The 26447-nt window shown below is 40.3% G+C and overlaps 1 protein-coding gene across 5 annotated transcripts in view; it reads left to right on the top strand.

The window, feature by feature from the left end:
- KCNC1 (potassium voltage-gated channel subfamily C member 1) overlaps positions 1 to 21051 on the top strand; it is a 175670-nt gene extending 154619 nt beyond the window's left edge. Inside the window, exons 2-5 of one of the 5 annotated variants that reach the window (XM_061613097.1) lie at positions 4230 to 5185; positions 9407 to 9425; positions 17664 to 17733; positions 20115 to 20251. In XM_061613097.1, the coding sequence (XP_061469081.1) occupies positions 4230 to 5185; positions 9407 to 9425; positions 17664 to 17733; positions 20115 to 20251 (1182 nt within the window). Of the gene's footprint in view, positions 1 to 4229; positions 5186 to 9406; positions 9426 to 17544; positions 17734 to 20114; positions 20252 to 20986 lie in introns of those variants that run through there. The other 4 variants (XM_061613096.1, XM_061613100.1, XM_061613095.1 and 1 more) reach the window with 4 other exon arrangements.
- Positions 21052 to 26447: the final 5396 nt, after the last annotated feature.

Here is a 26447-nt window from a genome sequence, read left to right as displayed (position 1 = left end):
AGATAAAAATGCAACACTAGGTGAGGTGGTGGCAAAAGGAGGGTGTTGCTGAGGAAAGAGCAGGCGGTTTTGTTGATGTTTGTCACCCATAAGCGATGCTCAGCCTCTTAAGATTATTGTTGTTGTTGTTGTTGTTTTATTTCTAGGCCGCCTTTTGGCCAAAAAGGCCCCGAAGGTGGCTTACACACAAATAAAAACACAAATACAAAATACAAATAAAAACAATACAATTTACAAAAAATTATAGCATTTCTAAAAAGCATTAACAGCTATCCAAAAGCATTCATTTTCCTGGTAAAGGACAGTCCCCAGAAAGATGTCACTGAGAGCAGGGGTGAAGGGGCAAAGCAGGTGGAAAAGATTGCCCCTTGATGGTCCCAGCACAGTCTCACCCCAGCAGCAGTATCGCTCAGTCTGCAGCTCCTCCTGATAAGGCCCAGGGCCAGGCAGAGGGGTGGGGCAAGACAGGTGGAAAAACTTGCCCCTTGCTGGTCCCAGCAGTCTCATCCCTGCAGCAGTCAGATTACCCAAAATAGTAAACAAATATTTTTTTAAAAACACAATTATGTGAATGTGGAGTCACTAATCTCATACGGATGAAAAAAATGTTTTAACTGTAACTATTATTAGAAGGTTTTTAACTGCAATTGTGTTTTAGAATGTTTTAAACTTTTGGAATGCTTTTCTTTTTGTTGTTGTTAAATTGCTTTATATTTTTATTTATCAGGTTAATATCCCGCTTTTCCTCCCAGAAGGAGCCCAGGGCAGCAAACAAGTGACAAAACCCCCCAAACATCAATAAAACATCTTTTTTTAAAAGATTTTTTTAAAAATACTTTAAAACATCTTAAAAAACAGTTCCAACACAGATGCAGACTGAGATACAGTCTCTCCTTAAAAGGCTTGTTGAAAGAGGAAGGTCTTCAGTAGGCACCGAAAAGACAACAGAGACGGTGCCTGTCAAATATTTGTTGTTGGTGTGTTTGCTGCTCCTTCGAGAGGAAGGGTGGGATATACAGTTGACTACCTATATCCAAGCAAGCAAAAGGCATTATCAAGGATTCATTCAAGCCAGACAAAAACACTCAATGAGAATGGGAAGCAGGGCCAGTGAGGGGTGTGGCCTGGGGAGAGGGGGTGTGGTGTGAAGAGTGTTCTGGGGTACAACAGAGAGGCTTGGGGGCACATTTGGTTCCTGGGTCTGCAGTTCCCTGCCACTGGACTAACATTTAGCCTATTATACCATCCTGGCACTCAGTCAAATTGGCTATTGATCTTTTACTAAGAAGCATTTATGTTTCAAATGTCAAGGTGTCCCTCTGTACATGGTTCCACATTCTAGATTCATTACTTCTCATTTCCAAGACTAGACGTTAGTGAGTATGCCTTGGGCAATGTTCTACTACATGTGAATAATTCCTGTGGTTTTTATTATTATTTCTATTTTTAAAACTGATAAATAGGAAAAGTACAGTTCTCATCCAAGTTATACTAGTACTGGAATAAAAATGCTTTTGTCACTAGTGATTATACTGATACAGGCAGAAGTGGAAGAGGATCAATATTTAGAAACTGTGGTGTCCTTGGGAGAGTGTTATCACCTTCAGGAGGTTTTTAACAGTGCAATAGCCTAAAAAAGATTAATTTACTTCTAAATTCATGCTGTCATACTAATGAGGATAAAGTTAATAGACCAGATATCATGTTTCATTGAAGAACTATTGAAGCCCATGGAGATTTGACCAGTTACCATTTTGTTTTTTTCCCCTTCTGAGACAAGAAATACAAGAAGAGAGAAATCAAAGAGTTGCTTATTGAAGAGACTCTTAGTCAATATGTATTCATGAGATTTGCATGCCCTTCTAGGACTAGCTGGATTAGTGTCAGGATCTGTGTGTGTGCAATAAAATATTAAATGGGGATGGGTATCAGATTTTGTTGGATTCCAACTTCCATCAGTCACAGCCAAGATGGCCAATAATCAGGGACGATGGAAACTGTAGTCTAGCAACATCTGGAGGACCACAGGTTCCCCATCTCTGACTTGTGAGATGGTGGAGCTTTGGTTAGGGAAGAGCTATTGTTCAGTGGTACAGCATCTGCTTGGCATACAGAAAGTCTCAGATTCAATCCCTGGCATCTCCAGATTGCGCTGGGAATGTTCGCTCTCTGAAATCCTGAAGAGCCACTGCCGGTCAGTGTGAACAAAACTGAGCAAGATGGACCAGTGTTTGACTTAGTATGACTCTCTATGTTCCAGCATTTGGGAGGAAGGGCTGACTGCCCTGCATTGGAAACAAGGAGGAGTCCACAAGCTATGAATGGGAAGAGGGGTTCCAGGGGTTCCAGTGCTTCCGTCCTAGCATCTGATACAAACCAGATATGTGAAGCAGCTCCTGTGGGGAAATATGCAATATAAAACAGGGATTTCAAACATCGGCATTGCTGCTTCCCTTGTGCTGCCTGCACCACTTGTACATAAGCCAGATTTTCCGTGCATGTGTGGTGGGGGTATATGGCAATTCATGTGGGATGTGCATGACTATCTTCTAGGCTTGCACTAATCCCTCCTCCCCCCAAAAAGAACCAAATCTTAATGTGAAAACTCCCTGATAAAGCTTCCTGTGAGAAATGTTAGGGTTCTACAGGACTTGTTTTAGAAAGTCATCATCCAGTCATATTCAGCAATGTTTCTTCCACCCTGAGTGGTTCGGTCTCCTCTGCTACTATAAAAATAGGGCAGTCAGCAGGTGTTCTGGTCCAGCCTTCATAGTTTGCTGTTCCTTACTTTATTTTGAAACCCTTTATTTAACACAGCTATTCCTGCTTGCTTGTTCATGATGCCACCTTTCATTTGTCCTATTTACCTCTGTTACCATGGCCAACATACCTTAGATGAATTTCTGGATTTGATGGCAGGCAGAGCAGTCTAACCCAGTGTGTGTGTAGGGGGTGAATGAGGGGAGGTACCCTTCACCCAGCTCTCCTGGCTAAGCTGGCCTCCGGCCAACTGCCAAACGTGCAGGTGGGTGGGAAGCCTGCTGGTGTCAGCAAAACGAGCCAGCAGAAAGGTCCTAGAAGGGGTGTTCTGGTGAGGGGCAGGGCTTAGCAGGCCTAGGTTGGATCCTAAGCCAGTCCCACCGCCATTGCTTGATGGCATGGGCCCCAATTTGGGCCACATTGCTACATTGGCTCCAGGATGGTGCAGCAATCTTAACCCCTTCCCCAGCTGCCATGAGCAGCAGGGCTGCAGGTGAGGTGCTGGCCCCAAAATCCATAAAGCCCCATCAGTGGGGGAGGGGAAAGGTTAGGATGGCAGCCTAAATTATTTATTCTGACTGTACCCTTGCTTGTCATTTCACCCTGTTTTTCTTCATTTTGCCTTCCTTCCTTACAATTTGAGTCCAGCCAACACTCCTGACTATCTATGCTATTGTTTCCAAACATAAACACATTGCGGCTTATAATACTGCAAACAGAACTTTTAATACTCGGTATTTTCTCAATAATGAAATATTGTGGAAGGTTATTGTATCACCAATTGTATGATGTAGAGCAAAACACTACAGCTTTTCTGCCATATTGAAGGGGCTGTTGGCATAGCTAACATGGAGAACACTGCTAGCAAATTCTGACCAACTGCAGGGGTCATCTAAAGACAACCATGCATACCTACTGTACATATTCTGGCAAATGAGTTCCAGCATTTAATATGTCACACTCTATTTATGATTTCAGAATGTGCAGGAGCTCAAAATGGGATCCACATATCCTCTTTAGTACAGTGTCTAAACATATGGTTTTTCTGAAAAGAAATTGAATTTAGGATGCCCAGGGAAACAAAATAAATATCATGGAACAATAAGAAGATGCACAAGAAGTTTCCTAAATTTAGATGAGCTTCTTCACTGTTCATAAGTTAACTTGGCCAAGGACTTTCTTCCTTTGCAAAATGAGTGCTGAGAATCTACAGGCAGACACCTCTACTTCTACCGTATTATTTTCATTAGTGTCTCCCAATCAAATCTCTATATGTGTTGTGTTTCCCTCAGAGCTTGGAAAAGTTACTTTTGTAAACTACAACTCCCATCAGCCCCAGCCAGCATAGTCACTGGATTGGGCTGATGGGAGCTGTAGCCCAAAAAAGTAACTTTTCCAAGCTCTGATTTCCCTCCCCCCACATACAAGCATTACACTCTAACAGTTTTCTCCTGTTTTTCTTTCTACAGTATATCGCATTTGCCTCCCTCTTCTTCATTCTGGTTTCCATCACTACCTTTTGCCTCGAGACCCATGAGAGATTCAATCCCATCGTTAACAAGACAGAGACGGAAACTGTTGGGAATGATACCCAGGTGCGCGTCTATCGGGAGGCAGAGACAGAAGCCTTCTTGACCTATATTGAAGGGGTCTGTGTAGTTTGGTTTACTTTTGAGTTCCTGATGAGGGTTGTTTTCTGCCCAAACAAGATGGAATTTGTCAAAAATACCTTGAACATCATTGACTTTGTGGCCATTCTGCCTTTCTATCTGGAGGTTGGACTCAGTGGCCTGTCTTCCAAAGCTGCTAAGGATGTGTTGGGCTTCCTGCGAGTCGTCCGGTTTGTGAGAATCCTGCGAATTTTCAAGCTGACCCGCCACTTTGTAGGGCTGCGGGTCTTGGGTCATACCCTCCGTGCCAGCACAAATGAATTCTTGCTGCTCATCATCTTCTTGGCATTGGGCGTCTTAATCTTCGCCACAATGATCTACTACGCCGAGAGAATAGGTGCTAAACCCAATGATCCTAGTGCCAGTGAACATACACACTTTAAAAATATCCCCATTGGCTTCTGGTGGGCTGTTGTCACCATGACTACCCTGGGCTACGGAGACATGTATCCTCAGACTTGGTCAGGCATGCTGGTGGGGGCCCTCTGTGCTCTTGCGGGTGTGCTGACCATTGCCATGCCTGTACCCGTCATAGTGAACAATTTTGGAATGTACTACTCCTTAGCCATGGCTAAGCAGAAGCTGCCAAAGAAAAAAAAGAAGCATATTCCACGGCCGCCCCAGCTGGGATCCCCCAATTATTGTAAATCTGTCATAAACTCTCCACACCACAGTACTCAAAGCGACACATGCCCACTCGCCCAAGAGGAAATGTTAGAAATTAACAGAGCAGGTAGGAAACCTCTTAGAGGAATGTCCATCTGACCTTTAACCTCCATCGTTTGCAGAGATTGAAAGATGCAGTCAGACTGCTTTCTTAGCACAATGGGTAGGACGTGATCCCATTACCGTCCCACCACCGCACATGGAACAATGTGTGGGACATAACAGGTTGCAGGGGACAAACGGTACAGGAGACGCTGACAAGTGAAACTTAGGAGTGCACGCTATAGGAGACTTAGTATTGGTCCCGTTTAAAGGGACACTCAAAAGATTTGAAGAGATGATGTAGCTAGTGGAAGAATATTTTTTAGAACTTTACAGCATATGTTGCTGGACTGCATTAATACATCATGATGGTTCCCGAAAGCTGAATGCTTCTTAGCATACTGGGAGCCAAGGGCACAGTTCTTGCCCAGGAAAACAAGCACACACAAGTACATAATCTCCCTCCTGATGTTTTGTTCCCACCATGTATTTGGTTAGAGAAACAAGGTGCCTCCTTAAAGGATGAAATGACACCAATACATGCAGATTCATAAGACAGCCATGTCTTTTTTAGATGGTGAGCCAGTAGCCACCCATTAGAATGATAGCTTAGATTTCCAACTGAAACACAATGTGATTCACAAGGAAACAAGGCTAAAAGTAAGGATGTTTATTCCACAGCAGGAAACCCAACCAATTTTGTACCAAGCAACAATGTAATCACAGGGCAGCTTGGCATTTAAAGTTCAGAACAAGAGGAGCATCACTGCCCCCTCGTGAAAGGTCCACAGTCTACAGCTCCTTCAACCCTCTTCACATTAAAGGCTGACTGAAAAGGGTAGAACATTGACCATTTGGGGCATATTTGTTCTAAAGAGCCATGGGTGATAATATCACAGGGTACTTCATTTTGTTAATGATAATGATAAATGACAGCAATAAGAAAATATTCCCAGCCAGACTAAAACTATATTTCATATTAGTTCAACATTGGAGATGGGGAAGAAAAATACTAGTCATCATGGAATATATTATAATATTCCATGGCTAGTGGTTAGTTATGGGACTATCTCAGTTTTATGAGACTCCTCAAAGAGCACACAAAATTACAGGGCTTTGGTCTGATTAGTTCAACCCCATAATCTACCTCTACCCATGGAATATCATTGACCAATTCTGTGGAAAAAATAGTAATTTTAAACAAAATAACCACAAATTATTTTAGACGGTTAAATTAGCATTGGTTGTGGCCACATGCAACTTCCAGTTTGTTTTTTAAAAAATACTTCCCACTGGGACATATTGCAATGAAAGTCATTTATACAGTGGTTCATGCTAAACCTTAGTGGTTAGTGATTCATTTAAAGAACCAGTTTATACTTATGATGGTCTTGCAGTATCATTTGTTTATTTATTTTTGGTGGAAATCTAGTTTATCACTCCATGTGGGTGAAAAATCTCCTCTTTCCATTTCATAGCCATGCATGTGAATGCTATTGAAAGAACACAAAAGAAGTGTGACTTTCCTTTGTGTGTGTGGCTTCACCAGTGCCAAATGCTAATTTCTAAGAGATGGGGAAGTGACGGTAGAAAATTAACTTTTCTGTTGTTCCTTTGTGGAACTCTGTAAAATCCATCCAGATGGTAAAGAGCTTTCATTTTTGCTATTATTTTTCTCTGTGGGTTTTTTTTAAAAAAAAACCTGTAATTTGATTTGAAGACTTCCATTGCACCAGGCTGGCCACAATCCATGCAAATAACTGCCTCTTTACTATTTTACCCTTTGCGCACACATATGTGGTTTTCTCTGTCCATTCTCCTCAGGTTGCAAATGCTTATCACAAAGCCATCACCAAGCAATGGAGCACATTCTTCATGAGTAAATATGTTTATGGCTCTGTAAATTAGGGAAGATAAGAAGACACTCATGAAGCAGTGTGTCACATACATTCAACTGCCCAATAAGATTTGTGGATCCATGGTTCAGTCTGGAACTGTTGTGTTCTCATAAATGCTCTGCACTCATATGCAATCCCTGTGCATAAAAGGGCCTGCTGGCTATTTCTTATCTCCAGTGTTATTCTTCTTGTATGTGGGATGCTATGAGTATGAACTGAGCTGTACTGGATTTAGTCCCAGGAGCCATTTTTGTGCATTCCTGTTCACATTGAGGTTTCTCCACTCAATCCTATAGATGAGAAGAATCATGTGGAGAAAACAAGTGGCCAGCTTGCATGTGTGAACCTTGACACCAGCAACCTGTTTCTGCTTTTTATCAGCTCCAGAGCCCATTTGTTCTTTGGTTAATAGAGTTGGATTAGAGTACCTACTTATTCATTCAGTACAACTGACAGCAACATTTGCTGGTTTATTTGGAGGAGGGGGTCACAAGGCATTGGTGAGGGGTCTGTAATATTCAGAGGTAGCAGGCAGTGTTGTTTTTCTCCAATTCTATATCACACCCCATTTCCTGCGTGCAGCTAGCCTATGGCAGCCGTCATCAGGAGATCACACCCAGACTTCTGTTACACTTAACAGTTGTACAGCCTTGACCCTGAGGGTGAGATGATGCCACAGTGAATGTCAGCTGACTCACACTGATAGTGGCTATGGGATAATAGTAACAGGGAGGGACTGTCAATGTCCATGTTTATTCTAAGTAATATCAGCAATGATTGTTAAAAACAAGGGCATGATGCTGTCGCCTTCTGATATAAAGGAATATACTATTCTTTCTTTATAGTGGCTTCTGTAGTGATCAGCTACTGTTTGGTTCTTTATATCATGTGGAACAAATTGCTAAGCATTACAAAATTGCTGGAGATGCAAACTTAATGAATACTCTGTTCTAGGTACATTAGTAACACCCTAACCAAGTTTAATGCAGTTTCTAGTCTACTGTGAGTTCAAAATGGACTATTCTGGTCTTAATGTTATTAAAATACTGAATTATATTTAAATACCCCTACTTGCTTGGCCTTATTGCCAATACCAGGGAAATTACAGTGTAGAAGCACATTCTAAGTGCCTATGCTGTTTGACTGTGCTCTCTAGCCTGTACAGTCCATGTGAACGAAAGAGACCATGTTAAGTTATATATTTCCTTGTAGAGTTTTAAAGTGATACAATTAAAACTCACAGAATTCTGAGGAGAGTAAAATGGCTCCAGCAGATCTTTTAGAGGTATGCAGCTGGAGAAAAAAGTATGATGTGGCTCCATGCTTTGTGAACCTCATAATTGCCTATGAGTATGTGTCTTGTTAGAGGTCTACAAGACAAGCAGGAACAAATTCAGCTCCTTAGGCCAGTGCTCAGAATCAATACAATAACCACTTTTTGCTCGTGCTGATTCTTCTAAGATGAGGTGATGAATCTAAAAAACAGGTGAATTATATAAACATGCAGATTCACCTATGACAGTCTAGATCATTGTGCCTTTGTGGAACTGAATAAGCAGTAGAGCTACTGCATTGAACTACCTCATAAGTGATAGTTTACTTTAACCTGTTTTGCCTTATTGAAGGGTGATTTCTGACTATAGCTGCACATAAGTGTAACCCAATGAAGTCAGTGGACGTATATGAATGTAACAGTAGATTATGGAAATGGCCATAGCTCAGTGGCAAAGCACATGCTTTGCATGCAGAAGGTCCCAGGTTGCCTTTCCAAGTAAGGCTGGGAAAGACCCTTGTCAGAAACCTTGTAGAGCCACTCCCAATCAGTGTAGACCAGCCTTTCCCAACTAGTGGACCACCAGATGTTGTTGGACCACAATTCCCATCTTTCCTGACCATTGGCAATGCTGGCTGAGGCTGATGGGAGTTGTGGTCCAACAACATCTGGTGGCCCACTAGTTGGGAAAGGCTGGTGTTGACAATACTGAGCTAGATGGACCAGTGGTCTTACTTGGAATAAGATAGCACCCTATCTTCCTATTACTTCATATGCATATTCATCTATCTGTATTTTATTTCTAAACTTTATATTGAAACTGGACTATTGCACAGTAATTCTGCCTCAGACCTAAAGCCTGTCCCACATGATTTCAGACCTAACACAAAATAGTCAGTGAAATATCCCCATGTTCAAGTTTGAGTATGCTCACACAATAAGCATAGCAAAGCCAGAAGCATCTTTGTTTCAGATTAGTTACAAAAATCAGCATGAATGTCATAGTACATGATATGGAATAGAACCCATACTTTTCCTGATGTCTCATCTGTGCCTTGGTGGAGATATTACACATCTCCAAGCTTTTTCTGGCACAGAGCCACACAAGATAAAATTGTGCACATTTCTGGGCCTTCAGTTACAGAAGAGCCCAAAATTTCAATAATTGAGATTTGTATAGTTTTCCAATGTCAGCTGTCCTTGACCAGTGATGAGATGATAACGAAACACATGACTGTGACTCAGCTCCCTCACTCCACCCCTATTCTCCCAAAAGGAAGCCACAGAAAATTAAGTATAATTTGGGAACAGACATTACGTTGGGGATGCCATAAATGGCACTTCCATCACAAGTTCTCTCTCCCTGCCCCTGTAACATTAGGGAATGCTTACTATGTGCTCCACTGTCAACACATTGGGGATTCCTCTGCAGAAAGTGGTGGGGCTGGAGAAACACATCATGTGATTGCACCACGTAACATGGTAAGAGCATCAGAACACACCAGAGGGATGCCATTTTCAGTGACATCCTTGTAGTGGACGTAATGTCCACTCACATTCTAATGTGTGGTTTGGAAACAGCAAATGTTTCATCCATTTTTGTATTTAAAAGACAATTAATAAATAATGGAGTGTTATGCTAGTTTGGGTTGTTCTGATGTTGGGATTGTGGTTGGACTCGATGGCCTTATAGGCACTTCCAAGTCTATGGTTCTATGAAATAAAAGTTTTGTCAAGGTTTCAGTTCAGGGTCAAATTCATTTTGACCCTGCTTTTGTTACATTTGAAACTGGGGACGCAAATGGAACCTGAACTTGAATCTTTATCCCTCTCCCACCCATCCCTGAACTAGCACTGAACCTAAACTTATTTGAAAACTTCTGTTCAGTCTGAGCTATTTTGACTCCTTGAAGTAAATAAAATAGTTTCAAAACGCAACATTTTAGGAGCTCCTTCAATATACTGCATGTCTCAGTATTTAATAGCAAAACATTTCAGTGATTATACTATTGACTATCTCCTGAACTTGAAACTTTGGCCTTCAGAGCGGAAACATAAATTTTATATTCTGCTAGTTAATTCACCCTATATATGGTTAAGAAACAGAGGCTATTGTATTATGATCCCTTAACTATCAAATCATTTATCCGTGTGAATATATGAATGTCAGTCGCCCATATGAGATTAAGTGGGTGGAAAATGAGGAGCTCTTCTTTGTGTGACATCACACAAAGCCATTTGCCCACTGACAATGGGGCAAATACAGATCACGTAGATAGCTATGACAAGAGGTCATCTGATCATCTGCAGTCATCATCTGTGCCAATTTAAATCAACATCACTGCAATACTATCAAGGTCAGAGAAATTTTATGGGTAGCAGACAGAGCCAAGGAAAATATTTGCAAAATAGTGACCAGTCCATTGAACACTTTTTAGGTTTTTAAAGAAATCAGTCCTTACTAGGGGAACTGAAGCACTGATCATCTGAGTCTTGGATCTTGTAGTAAATCAGTTTTACATTACTCCTCATGCACAGAGCAACTTATGGCTACAAGAACAGACAAATGGGTTTTGCGTGGATTTCAAGTCTTGGCATACTTTTTCTTACTCTTTTATACATGATGTAAACTTCATCCAAAGTCTTTCTGTACTTGTTGCTTTTATAAGACAAAACCATTCCTGCTCTCATGATCCTTCACATTCATCTCTGCTCCTTGAATGGCATACATCTCATAATCTACAGATCATCATATTATAGTATTTATTATCTAAGAATTAAACTCAAGTCAGAGGGTGGTGCTATAAGATCTTAAGCAGTGGCTGAGACTGGCAGCTTCTGCAATGATTATCTCTCCCAGCTACATTAGTCAGTATATTATAATATCCCCAGATATCTGTTCTGTTCTTTGAGTAGAGCATCCTACTATGAAACTGTTATTTTAGTTTGATTTCATAGGTACAGTACCACTGTGAGGGAGGCTGTAAGTACTGCAAGACCACCTCTAGTTCTCTGAGGTACATTTTTGGAAGGAAAGTGCTTCCAGGAACAACATTTTTTCAGGATTGCACCTTTCCAGAGTCATCTGTTAAAGAAAGACTGCCTGAACTTCACAAGCTCTAATTTTGACCCCTTGTCTTCAGATGTCAGTAAACCAACATGTCACCTCACTCCAAGAAACAGTGCCTCTAAATAGTGGTATTGTCTAGGAGGGAGGTCACAGCGTTGGCCAATAAGGTTTATGAGAGATTATTCCCTGAAGTACCTTTACTGGGACCTACACTTCCTGGAGGGATCCAGTCCAACACATTGGTGAGTAAATACTCACAGGTAGGTTGGGTTTAAGGGCCTCTGGGTTTAGCATGCTAAGCAAAGTCTATGGGTATGCAGATGACATCCAAGTGCATTTTAAAATGTACAATAAAACATTTATAAGTTCAATTTTTGAAAATGATAGCACTACTAAAATATATTTATTACAGTCAAATGGTAAAGTTTTGGAATAGCTAAAAATCAACACAATTGCTGTGTAGTAACAAATTAAGTCTTTACATGTTCTTCATGTTTCTCTTTCTCTCTTTCTCACAATTTGTTTTTTTTAAATTACTGTATGTTGCTTGTAACTTATATATGTTACAGACTGTCACATTTTATATTCTGATGCTTTTCTTCAATTCCTATCAACCTGAGCTCCATGGTGGGCAACAGAGGACATTAGAATACAGTTCTTTAAATCCAAAACAACAAGGGATGTCACAGACTATAGGTAAACTCCATTGAGATTGTGACACACAAACCTGATGCAAAAGGTATTAATGCCAAAAGAAAAAAGTAAGTACTTGACGCGACATGGCACTAACTGGCTAAGTTGCTCTCTTTAGTACCATCTGCATGGAAAACAAGTTAATTTGCATTGCTCTCCAGCAGAAAAGTTCCAGAACATATTGGCTGAAAGATAATTTCGCTCCTGGTTTCAAAATCACTTACACCACAGCTTTTGTCAAACTCTAACTCTCCAAGCTATACTTAACATCCATATTCTCTTCAAGCTGTCATCTTATCATTTCATCATTACTTGTCTGTAGTTTATTGTATCTTCCTCTGTAATTCTTCTCTGTTATAATTTATTATCAATGTAGCCCTTGTGTGCTGGTATCCCATCTTTAAATCTGTTTACTTGGAAATGAGCCCCATTGTCTTCAATGGAACTTACTTGCAAGAAAGTGTGCTTAGTTAGAATTGGAATGTGTCATCACCATTCAAAAGCAAACAACTGAACATGGGACTCTGTCCTTTCAAATCCCTCCAGGACTCTGGCACACATAATATCCAGTGTTCATACTGGAGCAAGGTCTTGTGCACAAACCAAATGGATATTTTGCTCAATTACAGCCTGCCTGAAAACACTCCTTCCCCCCCCCCACAAAGTAAATATCGAGAGAACAATCAATTGACAGCTAGCTTTGGGTTCAAATTACAGGAGAAAAATCTTGGGTTTACGTCCTCATTTTACTGTGGTGTACATTTCTAAGCATTATTATGAATGTATAAAAAAAGAAAGAAAATACATTATACAATATATATAACTAAAATGTGGGGGGTGGAGTTGTTTACAATTCAGCCAGACAACATTATAAATCGTTATAAATCCTAAATACATAGTGAAATTACAGACTCAAACCTTGCAAAAAGCTACAAAAGTGTTCAGTTGAATCACCATTTTATTTCTAAATAAGCTATTTACATAGTAGGTCTAGTATATCTACTCTGAAGTTTAATAGGTAAACAACATATCTTCAGTTTATCATGCTGCAAAACAGAGCTCTATGCTTTCTTGGCATATCTAAAGAGATACTGGATACACTTTCAATTTTAGACTAGTAAATCTGCACTTCTGGCTTTTGCGAGAATCACTCTAAATAAAGTGCTTGAATGAACCCCCTATCCATGACCCAGATTAAGACGTCTTTAAAGAAGATGAGAGTCACATTGTATGCACTGAAGTCTCCTTCACATGCACCCAAAATGGCCTGTGTGCCATTTCTTCATGGTGTACTGTCTTACCATTGGGGAGATATGTAAATGAAGAAATCACGTGGATAGAACAAACTGTGTGGGTCTTTCCCATCCTGTTACCTACTACCCTGTTGAACAGGCAATATTCAGATAGAAAAGACCCATGTAATTGACCACACCCACAACTGGCTTATTAATACACACAATTTCCAGAAACACTGGGATTACACCTGGGACTTACTCCTAAGTAAGTGGAGTTAAAATTGCAACCTCGAGCTTTATAAAGAAACTAAAAAAAAAAAATTCTAGTCCCCTACTAAATTCCAGTATTATTTAATTGAACCAATAAAACTCGATTGTGGTGCAGATTCTAAGATTCAACCTTCATATACTTGGCTGGATCAGACATAACAGACAAGTGCTGGTTTGGCATTTGTTTAAGCCTCAGGCTCATGAACTTCCTCCTCCCTCCCCTTACACACTCCAGTTCCCTTCCTGATCATAGTTTGCCATTACAGCTATGCATTTGGAGAGAAAGCACAAACCATAACTTGTCATTTTTCATGTAATGTCAACCTATCATTTGTCTGAATGAGGAAGTCAGGAGGAACGTGGAGCAGAAAAAGGATGTCCTGGACTTGATCTCTTGGGTATTGCAAGTCTTTGAGGCAGACTATAGTACCAGTCCCCTACCCTGTATACTTTTCCCTGAATAAAATATTTACTATCTGACCCCTTGAAATAAATTCTGGGATTTGGCAAAGCACACATTAATACCTTTACGATTACTCCCTGACCATGGATCAATATCCTTCTAAATTTCTACACACACACACACACACACACACACACACAGGTTTTCCTCATCTTAAATTCTGCATGAGAGAAAAGTGCATACCAGGCTAATTCCTGGTATTGTGTCCATCAATCAGGGCTGGAATTTGCTCAGTAGAAATTCAGTGAGACAGAGTAAAGCATAACTAGTGCAATGAATCAATCAGTTCTATTGGTGCACAACGCTTAATTTAAGGCATATAGAAGATTATGTCTTATTATGAAATTTGGAGAAAATTAAGCAACTTAAAGCAATGTAATATATACATATGGTTTAATAATGGCATACATAATTGCATTGACAAAGCAATCAGTCAGATTAAGTAACATTGTTAATATATTCTCCTCCTAACGTCTTCCAGCCTTCCAGAAGTTCTAAGTGCCCTAGCATCTTAGCATTTTGGAATAAAGGTCATAGTTACCAGTCCAGAGCAGGCAGCAAGGATATTGTGACCTTTAGCTTGGCAAAAGTATCCCAGACTTAACAACTCACATCACATCTAGAATATTACATATGAATATGAAGTTACCTACCAGAGATTAATGTGAGCTCCCCTTTCTTTTTTGAAGGGGAAAGATTGCACGAAATATATGCAGCTATGTTACATGTATGGGGCATAGTAGAACACTATGACTCCTTACCACCACCCCAGTACACACACTCACACTTGCAGCATGTAGGTGGAAGCTACACATGATCAGATGCTTCCTTGGTTTGCCCATTTTCATAAGTTATCACTTAGAACACAATACTACAGGAGAACAACTAACTATAGGAAACTTAGTCTTGAATGAAATTCTGGAATATATGTTCCTTGAGTATTTTGTTTGACTTTTGTTGAGGCTCCAGAAGTGCACATTAAATGTTATTATGGATCCCCATAAGCCTCATTAGATACTTCCTAGAGGACTCAAACTCCCCCAAAATCCAAGAGTCACATTAACAAGACTATAATATTCACTGTCTGCATTATTATTTGCACCATAGTCACAACTGGTGAAAGTGGGTCAGCAGGGATTTGAAACATTTGGCCCTCCAGCTGTTGTTGAATTCCAGCTCTTATCAGGCTGGCCAATGGCTAGGAATGATAGGAATTGGGAGTCCAACACATCTGGAGGGACACAGGTTCACTATCCCTTTTATAAAGCCTATGGAATTCAGTATGCAGCAGTGTTCAGTTACATGCAAATAATTATGGACCAGGTGCTTGGGCCTGCTAGTGCACAACAGCTCAAATCTGCTCACGGTACAGTGACCTTCAGTAGAAAAAGCAGAAAATTACCCAACATAATGACTGACAACACAGCTCAACACAATGTTTCTGTTTCCATATTATCTTTGTCTTCGAAATACCAAACTATGCAGAAGGGGTGTTCCAAAAAGAATCAGTTAATTTCTGCATCTATCCATGAGTATGTCTCATGTATTGAGAAAAATAATTAACACCATGATTTTTTACTTTTATTTTTTAAAATCCCTTTTCCATTCTGGGAAATTAAATGTTTTGCATGGAGGAAAGTTTTTAATACTGTGATACGTCTTCACAGTTTCACTACCTGTCTGGAATTTTGTCAGTCCCTCCAAGTCTTCCATTCAATCCCCACCACAGACAGTGGCAATTTGTTGCCCAATATGCATTGAGCAGTCAGTATGGCAGATATTGCACTATAAAGAAGCAATGAGAAAGGTACTTTTTCAAGGAATAATTTCCTTTCCTCACCCATTTCACAAGGGGCAAACAGAGGATTTAGAGCTGCAGTGAGTGGCTCAGGGGTTACGTGCCCTGCCACCTGTGCAGCCGTGGGCAAGCTGCATAGTCCAAGGAGCCCAGTTGTCCCCCAGCTGGCAGTTGCGGACAAGGAAGGGGCTGGCTTGTGCAGCTGTGGCAAGCTGAGCAGGCCCTAGCCAGCTGGGGAGGACTAGCCTCAGAGGGAGGCAATAGTAAACCCCTTCTGAATACCGCTTACCATGAAAACCCTATTCATAGGGTCGCCATAAGTCGGGTTCGACTTGAAGACAGTCCATTTCCATTTCTAAACCTTTATTTATTTATTTATTTATTTGATTTCTATCCCGCCCTTCCTCTCAGTAGGGGGAGTATTAAAGAGTTGTTTGTAAGAATGGGATGAGGGTCTCACCAAGAAACCTTGTAATGTGGTTTATGTACATCATGCTGTCAAATTCTAAAGAGCACGAATAGTTGGCTAATTATTTCATATCTAATATCTTTGATTGTTCAATGGTCTGTTTTATCCCATTGGGTTGATTTTATTAATCATAATCCTACAAATTGTTTTGAGCAAGTGTCGAGATCTGTCATGGAAATGGAATACATCATTGTTCTATCCACTGTCCCTTTAGTTTAACCTTTGTAGGATCATTGCCATGCCCATCCACCTATCTTTATGTAATAAGCATTGTGCAACTGAGGCTCTGAATACTGCAACTGTCTGTGCTATGTTACTCAAAAGAAAGGGTTACTTTTATGCCTGGTGATCCCTCCTTGGCCTAAACATCTCCACTGAACTGTGCCATATTTCAAATACATTCTCAATATACTTATTTGCACTTTAAAATGTTAGAAGAGCACTTTAAATTGCTTTGAGATTGTGAAGCGAGTCACACAGAGGAAAAAAGTCAGTTCTCATGGAAACATGTGGATTGAAATGGACACATTTAACAAGCCATTTTTTATCATCTGCAATGTACATTTGTTTCCAAAACCCATCAGCTGCTTGATTATCTTGAGATACATAGCATCCTGTGCTGCCATTTCAAAAGGCAAAAAATAAGTATGTCTTTGAAGACACCTTCAGCAAATGGATTTTTATTGTAAAGAATCCATGTTCTGCTGTCACATTCCATAGTGTTCTCTGTGCGTCTGTCTTAAATGTGTGCCACCATTTTGTGTATACCAAAATGGAAACAAATCAGAAGCAACTTGTGCAAGGATTATTTCCTGAGAAATGCGCCATACCAGGTATAAAACAGAAAAGCTAGAATACCACAAAAAAGAGTCATCATCAGTGCCAACCTCCAAAGTTGTATGAGTTCTAGGAAGTAAGAAACAGATAATTTGGGTGCCATCTTATGTCATGCTCAATATAATCACGTTTCTAATTGCAGACTACTGCTCACAGAGCTAGGAGCCAATGCTACCCTGTTTCTAACAATCTAACTTTCTGTTTTCCTCTTTCACTTTTTTTCCTTAATTTTTGTGTGTGTGTGTGAACTGCACACCACCAAACACATCTAGGGCAAAATGTGCTATTTCCCCACCCCCTCTGTCTATCTCACCATGTAGCTGTTGAACCCTACCAACAGATTTCATTCTGATAAAACCGTTCTTAGTGTTTCAATAGCCTTCTGCTTATATGTTTGAAGATTCGAAACTGAATGGGGAGGTGGCCAAGGCGGCGCTGGCAAATGAAGACTGTCCCCACATAGACCAGGCTATGTCACCCGAGGAAGGCCTGCCCTTTACCCGTTCTGGCACTCGGGAGAGATATGGACCTTGCTTCCTCTTATCAACCGGGGAATATCCCTGCCCGCCTGATGGAGGAATAAGAAAGGGTATGTAGATGAGGTCCTGTAATCACATAGACAGTAACACAGTTAAGAGATAAAGTACTTACTGATGAGTAGTAAGCTTGTTTTAGATATTGGCTTCTTGTGCTAAAAATAACAGCCTGATGCCTGCATTTTACGTTACTAATCTGGGCTAGGAACAGTGGTTCCCAAACTCTTTTCATCTGTGTGCCCTTTGCAAATAATTTTGTCTAATGTATAAATCCAACATTCATCTGCACCAGCCTGCAGAACCTTAGTTGCCATTCCAGTTTCACATCTCGACCTTCTTTCCACATTGTTATTGCAATTGCTGTGGGCCAACGTGGTTCCAGCTCTGTCATTGCCACAAAATTGCTTTAGTTTCTGCCACCTGTTTCTTCTCTATTGTCACCCCCCACACAAACTTATGTGTGGCAAATGGAGGTGATACAAACATGCTTAACAGAACTTCAGAGGTTCTGTCAATCTTCACCAGAAGGCCACTTGTGGGAACCGAAGCCTTTAACAAATGGAATGCAAGGAGCAATGGGTCATCCTTTGAACATTTTTGTTTGTTTTTACATTTCCCCTGGCAAGTGCACATGGGTTTGGGAACCACTGAGTGGGGAGGGAAGTAAAAGCTAAATAATGTGTGCTACCATATTGAGCAGTTTAGTCTTCCATGTTGGTTAATTTCAATATCAATAGAGAATAGTCAGCAGTATCCTTAATCTATTCCAGTTTCTCCCCAAGACATGTGGGAGACTCATGGATTGGAATAGTCCATGAAGAGCAGCAAACTGGAAAAGCAGGCATATTAAAATAGTTGCTCAGCCACTTCTTGTCTGTATACAGCGCTTAACTTAAAATTCTAGCACTTGCAGCTTCATAACTCAGTAGACTGGCCACCACCACCCCCATGAAAACAGTGTATGCTCCTACATTCATCTCTATCTACCACTGTTGGCTTTTGTTACTATGACCTGTTGCTAATATCCCTGGATATTTTCATGAAACTCTTATGACAATATCGACTGCACCTACTACTGAAATAAAAATAAGAGTGTTTGTAAATATAGATGGAGAGAGAAGCAGACTATGGCTTATTTAAGCTGCTAAATCAACAAAGATGCAAATGCAAACAACTTAATATGCACCCTATGAAATCATCAAGTGCATACTTTGATACATAAAACATATCCATTTAAATCAATTTCTTAACTTCAGTATAGTATACATATGCCCTGGTCTGGTCTGGTCACTCCAGCATGTGCATAGAGGCTCCAGTGTGCCTGTGGAGCTTCCTGTGAGTAGTCGCTGAATACTCTGTAGTACATTCCCACATAAGAGAATGCTGAGTTTGGAGTGTCCCCCCCTAAATGTTTTGAATTGTAACCATAGAGTGTAACAGGGCATATTAACAAACTGCAAATATGATAGGATGTAATCCATGGCGCAAGATAGTACTCTACAGAAACTGTAGGATGTATTGCATGTTAGTTGGGAGGAGAAGGTATTAAATAAATGCCAGTTGTAGAAATAGAGCATCTGTAATTATAATTTCAAAGCTTATTGATGATAAGGTAAAGTAGGATCACTGTACTTTCATGTGAAAGTATCTCCACTGAAAATTCCCTTTGTAGCAAAGTGTTTTATATCTGATTCTGTATTGGGATAGGTGTTGGCCATTTTCATTCAACTGGAGCCTTGTCTTTCTTTCTTTCGGTTCTTGCTTCAGGGCATTGTGAGACTACTGCAAAATGGCATCTCACTGGAGATAAAAAGAACTGTAGTTCCCATGATGCACCTCAACAAGAACTAGGCTCTGCCTGTTGACTGAAAGTAAGGCCAGCTGACTAAAGAAGCATATAATGTCAGCATATTGTTGGCCTGTTTGAAGGGGGGGGATGTAGATAGTACTTTTTGTGTTCCAAATAAATTTCATTTCATAGATTGTATAACTGTTTATATCTTGTTAAGCTGTTTTTGTGCATGTCTAAAAACTGGCAGAGAGGGAAAAGGAAAACAAGTGCATGCAAAAAGACTGGTAAACAAATTGAGTAGTATCTCTATAGCAACATAAGTGCTTTAGCTTTTAGATGGGCTTTTTAGGTTATAAAGACATCTTTTGAGGAGGCCTGACCTTCAGATAATGTGATGTGTAGACAGAGTTCAGTATGAACATGAATACCTATTTATTCCAGTTGCTTTTAGTGGGTTTCCATCCAAGGGAAATGAATATTTTCCCCTCCCCATTTTCTGATTGCTTCTGACATAGCCATGTTGCAAGGGATACTACTCTCAGCATGTCAAAGCATGAGGATGCTACTGATCTGGCTATGCTGTTGACCATTCTGTTGTTGATCCAATGCTGTATTTTTGCATTTTTTTCCTTTTAAACAAAGGTTATGAAATGTCACGGAGCCTTAACAGCATAGCTGGCATAAGTGGAAAAGCGGTAGGATTATCTTCAAAGCCTGCACCCTTCAGTTCTCCTAGCCCAACGAGACATTCTTGGTCTCCCATCCCGTCCATTTTGTAGCATGGATCAGTAGCAGAGAATGGTCTAAATAATAATCATAATACTCAAAAGAAAGAAAGAAAGAAAAAGAAAAGCTATTCTTTCTAATTAGCCTCAATGGTGTCACATATAATGCAAATGATGATGTTTGAAGATGTCTGGTTCTCTGTAGCATCTCATGGGGACGGTGTTACTACTGGTGTTAGTAACACCTACATTGACAACATCCTTTATAAGTAGTGCTGAGATGACACTTGGTGGGCATTAGTAGCTTTGGTGGGCCATAACACTGCATGATGTCAGCACATAAGACAAGAATGCGGAAGCATCATGTAGTTTCCTCTAACGGTGTACCAGGCTGGTATGTGCTTTTCTTGGCTAATGGTGGAACCATTGGTTCTTACGGAGTGGGTTAGGCATTTAGGCCAATGCTGAAAGTTGCCAACAATTGAAGATTTTGTTTTACTCAGGATAATTTTGAGCCATAGGAACCCTGCAGGAGTTTGAGCAAAACACATGCAGTAGGATGAAACTTTGCATGGGCACCTATTCTGTCTTGAAAGCAATAAGATATACTGTAGAGAGGTCTCTAGCTGGCTGGCTGACTGCATGGGAAAAAGTACTGGCGGAGAAGAAAACTGGCTGCCTCTGCATGTAGCTCTTTCCACCTTAGTCCTCCTTCCTTTAAAACACCCAGCTTGATTTGAAAAGCACAGGAGAGAAGGCTCAAGTATTGATTATATTCTTTACATGCAGATCTTTGCAAAGAAAGTCCTGTCATTGCTAAATATATGCCAACAGAGGCAGTCAAAGTGACTTGACATGGAGAGAACGAGATGGACAATGATGGCTTATAAACGTCTGGGTGGAACTGTGCAGGCATAGAAGACCTCCTCATTTGGACAAATATAATCTCACCCCATGCAAGTTTGCAGGATGATTCTATGTGGTTTCAGAGATACAAGTAGATTTGCAGGCTTTTTCTATGGCCAAAATGTAACTAATGATTTTTTGTTGTTGTTCCATAGCATGAATTGCATGAAAACAAAAAACCCTGCAACTGTATGATTAACTTTAAAAGGGGATGGGGGGGAGGCAAAGTAATATATTTTCTTTCAAAGCTCTTTACTTTTACATACATTGTTGTAGCCAAACTGTAAAATGTTCTAACACCGTACATTCCTTTGTTATTGATTGCTTCTTTTTGTATACAAGATAAAAAGAGTTAATGGTTTTAAAAGTGGAATTGGGCGGTCATATTGACTATGCCTTCATAAATTCATCACACTGACATGAAATAAATTAACAAATTTTCATTCAACTAGAACTGTGTAAAATGTACAAACAACCTTTTCCTGTCTGTTTTTGTTGGCATGCTTGTGAAACATAGGACCAACTCTTGGACCTGATGATAATAGCTGGTCTAGATTTATTTTCCAGCTCTGGTTATGTTGTATTTTATTGGTGTATAGATCCAGTGTGAAGACCCTTCATGGCAAAATTGTTCACATTAAGTAATCAGTAATGAGTTTAACAAAATTGTATTTTTTTAAAAAAAAACTGGGACTTACAGTATACAAATCAGGAAGCTACTCAAGTTTAAACTTGTCTCGGAGTTTAAGAAACAAAACAATGGCATTGTATGCAATTTAGAACTTCTGGGTAAATGCATGCACAATGTTATGCAAAACAATTCTAGCATGAAATAAATTTTGTATCATAGTTTCAATGCCTGCTGTACAGTGTAAATCAGAACTCTTTTCTGAAATGATCAGAGGTTTCCAGATATGCTTCTGAAATCGTGAATTAATATAAGGCTCCCAGTGGAAAAATAAAAGAAGCTTGCTTTTGCTTTGCTTCTAAAATGGCAAAATTGGTGACTACATAATCAACTGAGCCCCCAAATCCTTGATGCAACTTATGTCGTCAGTCTTCACAACACTAATAAATATAACAAATGGAAGATATAACACAGAGTTATGTAGGTATCTTTCTCTCCCCCTCTCCTTTACCCTTTAATAATAAAAGTTTGACTTTTTAGTTGATAATGTGATTTCAGTTTTTCTTCTGTGGTTCTCTTAAATTCTCTACTTTTGCAACAGCAGCCCATTTCATGTAAGCCTTTAAAAAGGATCTAGAGCAAAATAACTTTTGGGAGTTGTGAGTTATGTCTGAAGTTGCCAAATATAAAGGGTAGTGACAGATACTCAAGGGGTGGGGGAAAGCTATAATATTTCATTTCAGATTCAAAGAGTAATATAGAAAGAGACCCCATACACACCCATTTGTAGCACAAAAATGTAGCTTTTTTAAATATGGAAACATTCATGCTCGTCCTCAACATGGTACTTTCAATCTTGATTGATGGTAGAGCCTGCTGTTCAGATGGGTGAGTGTGGTTTGAAAACCTTCCCCTTGCACTCTTGGTATACACCCACTCAGAATATCATTGGGCAGGTGTGGATACCCCCCCTCCCATTGCTGGGACTGCCTACCTCTGTTTTCAAATGGACACAAAGCCGTGTAATGCAGCATCAATATGCAATATGTTTTTACTTAGGGAAGAAACCAGTTTGTCAGGAAGCACTTTTCAGGGGTGGACTATATTATGTGTGGATTATGTAGAAAAACAACAACCCAATCTCCACTGATTTTGGAATAAAATGTGTGTACTACTAAACAGCGATAAATTGCTTGTCAGAATCATTTTTGTAGCTTGAACATTCCAGGTAAATTCTTCAAGGGTTACAAATTCACCATTCTAATACATCTTACAACTTCTCAGAAAGAAGCTTCTGGAACCACTGGTAAGTATGAGAAAGTATGTGAACTGGAAATGTTATAGAGTAGATTTGAGAAGAAGCGCAAAAAAGCTATTGCCAGTGGACACAATGGTGATGGTAAGAGTTAACATAAAAGCAAAAGAACATAATCTGCCTCTCCTCATCCTGGCCAAAAACCTTTTGCTCCTGAAGTTGAATAATGATTATGTAATTAAAAGGGCTGCATCTTCCAAGGGCCAAACTACATGAGACATAGCCATCCAAACCAGGGGAGGTTTTTTTGTGGGCTGTTTTTGGTCAGACCCTTCTCTGGGGAATGCAGAGGCTTAGGATCTAGCAAATCCATGGTGAGCTTTGCTCTGCACCACAGTGCCCCATGTTGGGGACCTACATTGGCTACCACCACTGAGTAGCATTAGGATCAGCACCAGCAGTAGCATTCCATCCACTACACTTTCTAGCGGAAGCCTCTGGATGACCACCTCCATTGCATTCTAACCCCCTCTAGAACACAGATCAAGAGATTAGGACTGCACTGCTAGGCTGCAATTCTATAGCCAGTTAACAGGGAGTAAGCTCCATTGAACTCAAAGGCACTTACTTCTGTGTAACATATAAGGAGTATAAAAAGACCACCTCCTGTCAAAATGATTGATGACTCCATTATTTGACATTGATTTATGACCCCCCTGGCATCCCTCTGGCATCCCACACCTTCCCCCAGGCCCAGCCCTTACCCCCTCCCCAACGACAACACCTGCCCCAACCCTGGTCTGTGGACCATGGGGTGTTGGATATAAAATTTTGCACTATTAATACCTATGTTTGTTACAGTTGCTGGGTGAATAGCAGCTGCAGAGGGTGATTTCTAGCAGGGGGGAGATCATGGGGAAAAGGGTTAATTCTTCTTCCCAAATGGGGCATTTTAAAGTAAAAATAAGGATATCAGAAGATCCAGTAACAGAGTTCCACCATCATGTGACATAGACGCTTCTGGTTGATGACAGTAATATGTGAGTTTCTGTTGGTGATGATGACAAAACCAATTTTGCATTTGAAATGTGGTGGCGCCACTCCGTGAGTAAAGCTGGGTATGGCAACCCTGTTTGAAAGTGTATTAAGGATACAAACATAGACTTCTTTTTTGTTACTTGATTTTATTTTAATTTAACCATTTTATTTCAAGCTCTGGAATAAAGTCTGCTCAAATTCCCCTATTGCTTTAAAGTAATTACCTCTGATTACTGTCCCAGCTGATGAATACCAGAGAAATCTCTTGCCTATAATTAATAGCTTCAGCTTCTCAAAGCCCTCAGGTGGCTGTTATTTTGACCTATCTCCTGCCACCCACCATGCTCCAGCTCCAGGCTAGGTCTTTCACTTAAACAGATTTTCAAAGCTACACCTAGCCAGATTGCTCTCTGGGCAATAGACACTGTGTGGGGGTGGAGTGCGTGCATGTGCGTGCAATGTGCATGCAATAGGAAAACAGGAAACTGCCTTATACTGACTCAGACCTTTGGTCCATCCAGCTCAGTACTGTCTACACTAACTGACAGCAGCTCTCCAGGGTTTCAGGCAGGAGTCTATCCCAGCCCTACCTGGAGATGCTGGAGATTGAACCTGGGACCTTCTGCATGTAAGACAGATTCTCTACCACTGAACTATGGCCCTTCTCCAGGTGGATTTCCATATCCACTCACTGATTTCCAGGAGACTCTTCAAAAAGTTTTACCCTTTGGTCTTTGCATAAGCCTTTATTCTTATGGGAGAATATGCTGCTGTGGCATGAGCCACATAATCCCCTACCCCTATCCTGGTCTCAGTCTCTGCACCAACAGTTCAACAGTTGCAAGAAACTGTTCTGAGTATGTGTGAAGTAAAGCAGCTGATTGCTGTATAAACCTGGATCTGTCTCAATTATTTAAAAAGGAAGGGGGGAGTTTAATTTAAAGATCAAAAAAGGGGTAAGCAGTTGTACAATGTGGAACCCTCCTTTACCCACACCTTACCTCCGCCAGGGTGTGCCTGTGGATGCATGTGTGTGAGACACATCTTTCTGAACCCTTGGGGAAATGGGGGATTTGGAAAAAGCTCAAGCCAATCTGAAGAGATCCAAGGCAGCTCTCTCTATTGTCTCTCTTGACAGCTGTAAATAACTCTTTTTCTCTCTATCTAGAAATTGGACATCACCTGATTCACATCCATACATAGAGATCAGGAATACCATGGACTGTATGATCCTGACTTTAGTGTTCAGTGATACATCTTTGCATTTGAGGACTTTTTCTAGTTCTCTCATAGCTGCCCTCCCCAGTCCTAGCCTTCTTCTGACTTCTTGACTATTATCTCCATTATGGTTAAGGACTGTGCCAAGGTACTGATAATCCTTGACAAGTTCAATGTCCTCATTGTCAATTGTAAAGTTACATAAATCTTCTGTTGTCATTACTTTAGTCTTCTTGACGTTCAGCTGTAGTCCTGCTTTTGTACTTTCCTTTTTAACTTTCATCAGCATTCGTTTCAGATTATTACTGGTTTCTGCTAGTAGTATGGTATTGTCTGCTTATCTTAAATTATTGATATTTCTCCCACCTCCTTCATCTTGGTCCATTCCTGCTTTCCGTATGATATGTTCTGCATATAGATTAAACAAATAGGGTGATAAAATACACCCCTATCTCACATCCTTTCCAATGGGGAACCAATCAGTTTCTCTATATTCTGTCCTTACAGTAGCCTCTTGTGCAGAGTATAGGTTGTGCATCAGGACAATCAAATGCTGTGGCACCCCCATTTCTTTTAAAGCATTCCATAGTTTTTCATGATCTACACAATCAAAGGCTTTACAGGGTGATTTTCTTCTGAAATTCCTTGCTCCGTTCCATTATCCAACGTATGTTTGCATTATGATCTCTGGTACCTCTTCCTTTTCTGAATCCAGCTTGGACATCTGGCATTTCTCGCTCCATATATGGTAAGAGCCTTTGCTGTAGAATCTTGAGCTTTACATAAAAAACACAATAAAATACAGGGTAACCTGGTTTTTTTACTGAAAATTTTGTGCTGTTTTGCTTATATCTTTTCTTGCCCAGCATAAATGTAGAGAGAGGCAACATTAGGAAATCAGATATGGGAAACACCTGGTTTAACATAATCATTGTATTGGATTGAAATAAATATACAGTATACAAAAAGAAAGCAACTGTCAAACAAAAAAATAAAATTATACCAAAAAATTATAAGCTAAAACTGCCCCAATCAAAAGGCTATCAAAAGGCAGCTCTGATCTTTATAATGGCCTGGCTCAAACATTTCATGGAATGAGGAAAATAGTATGAATAAGTCTCACATTTCTGATGTTAACCCATTAGGAGATCTATAAGCTTCCCCCTCTCCAGACGATTTATGGTGAGTGAGATCTATGAGTCCCA

The sequence above is a fragment of the Rhineura floridana genome, chromosome 2 (assembly GCF_030035675.1).
Source record: "Rhineura floridana isolate rRhiFlo1 chromosome 2, rRhiFlo1.hap2, whole genome shotgun sequence".
NCBI lineage: Eukaryota > Metazoa > Chordata > Lepidosauria > Squamata > Rhineuridae > Rhineura > Rhineura floridana.
The sequence above is the reverse complement of the archived record's forward strand: the minus strand, read 5'-3'. Positions and strand labels throughout refer to the sequence as shown.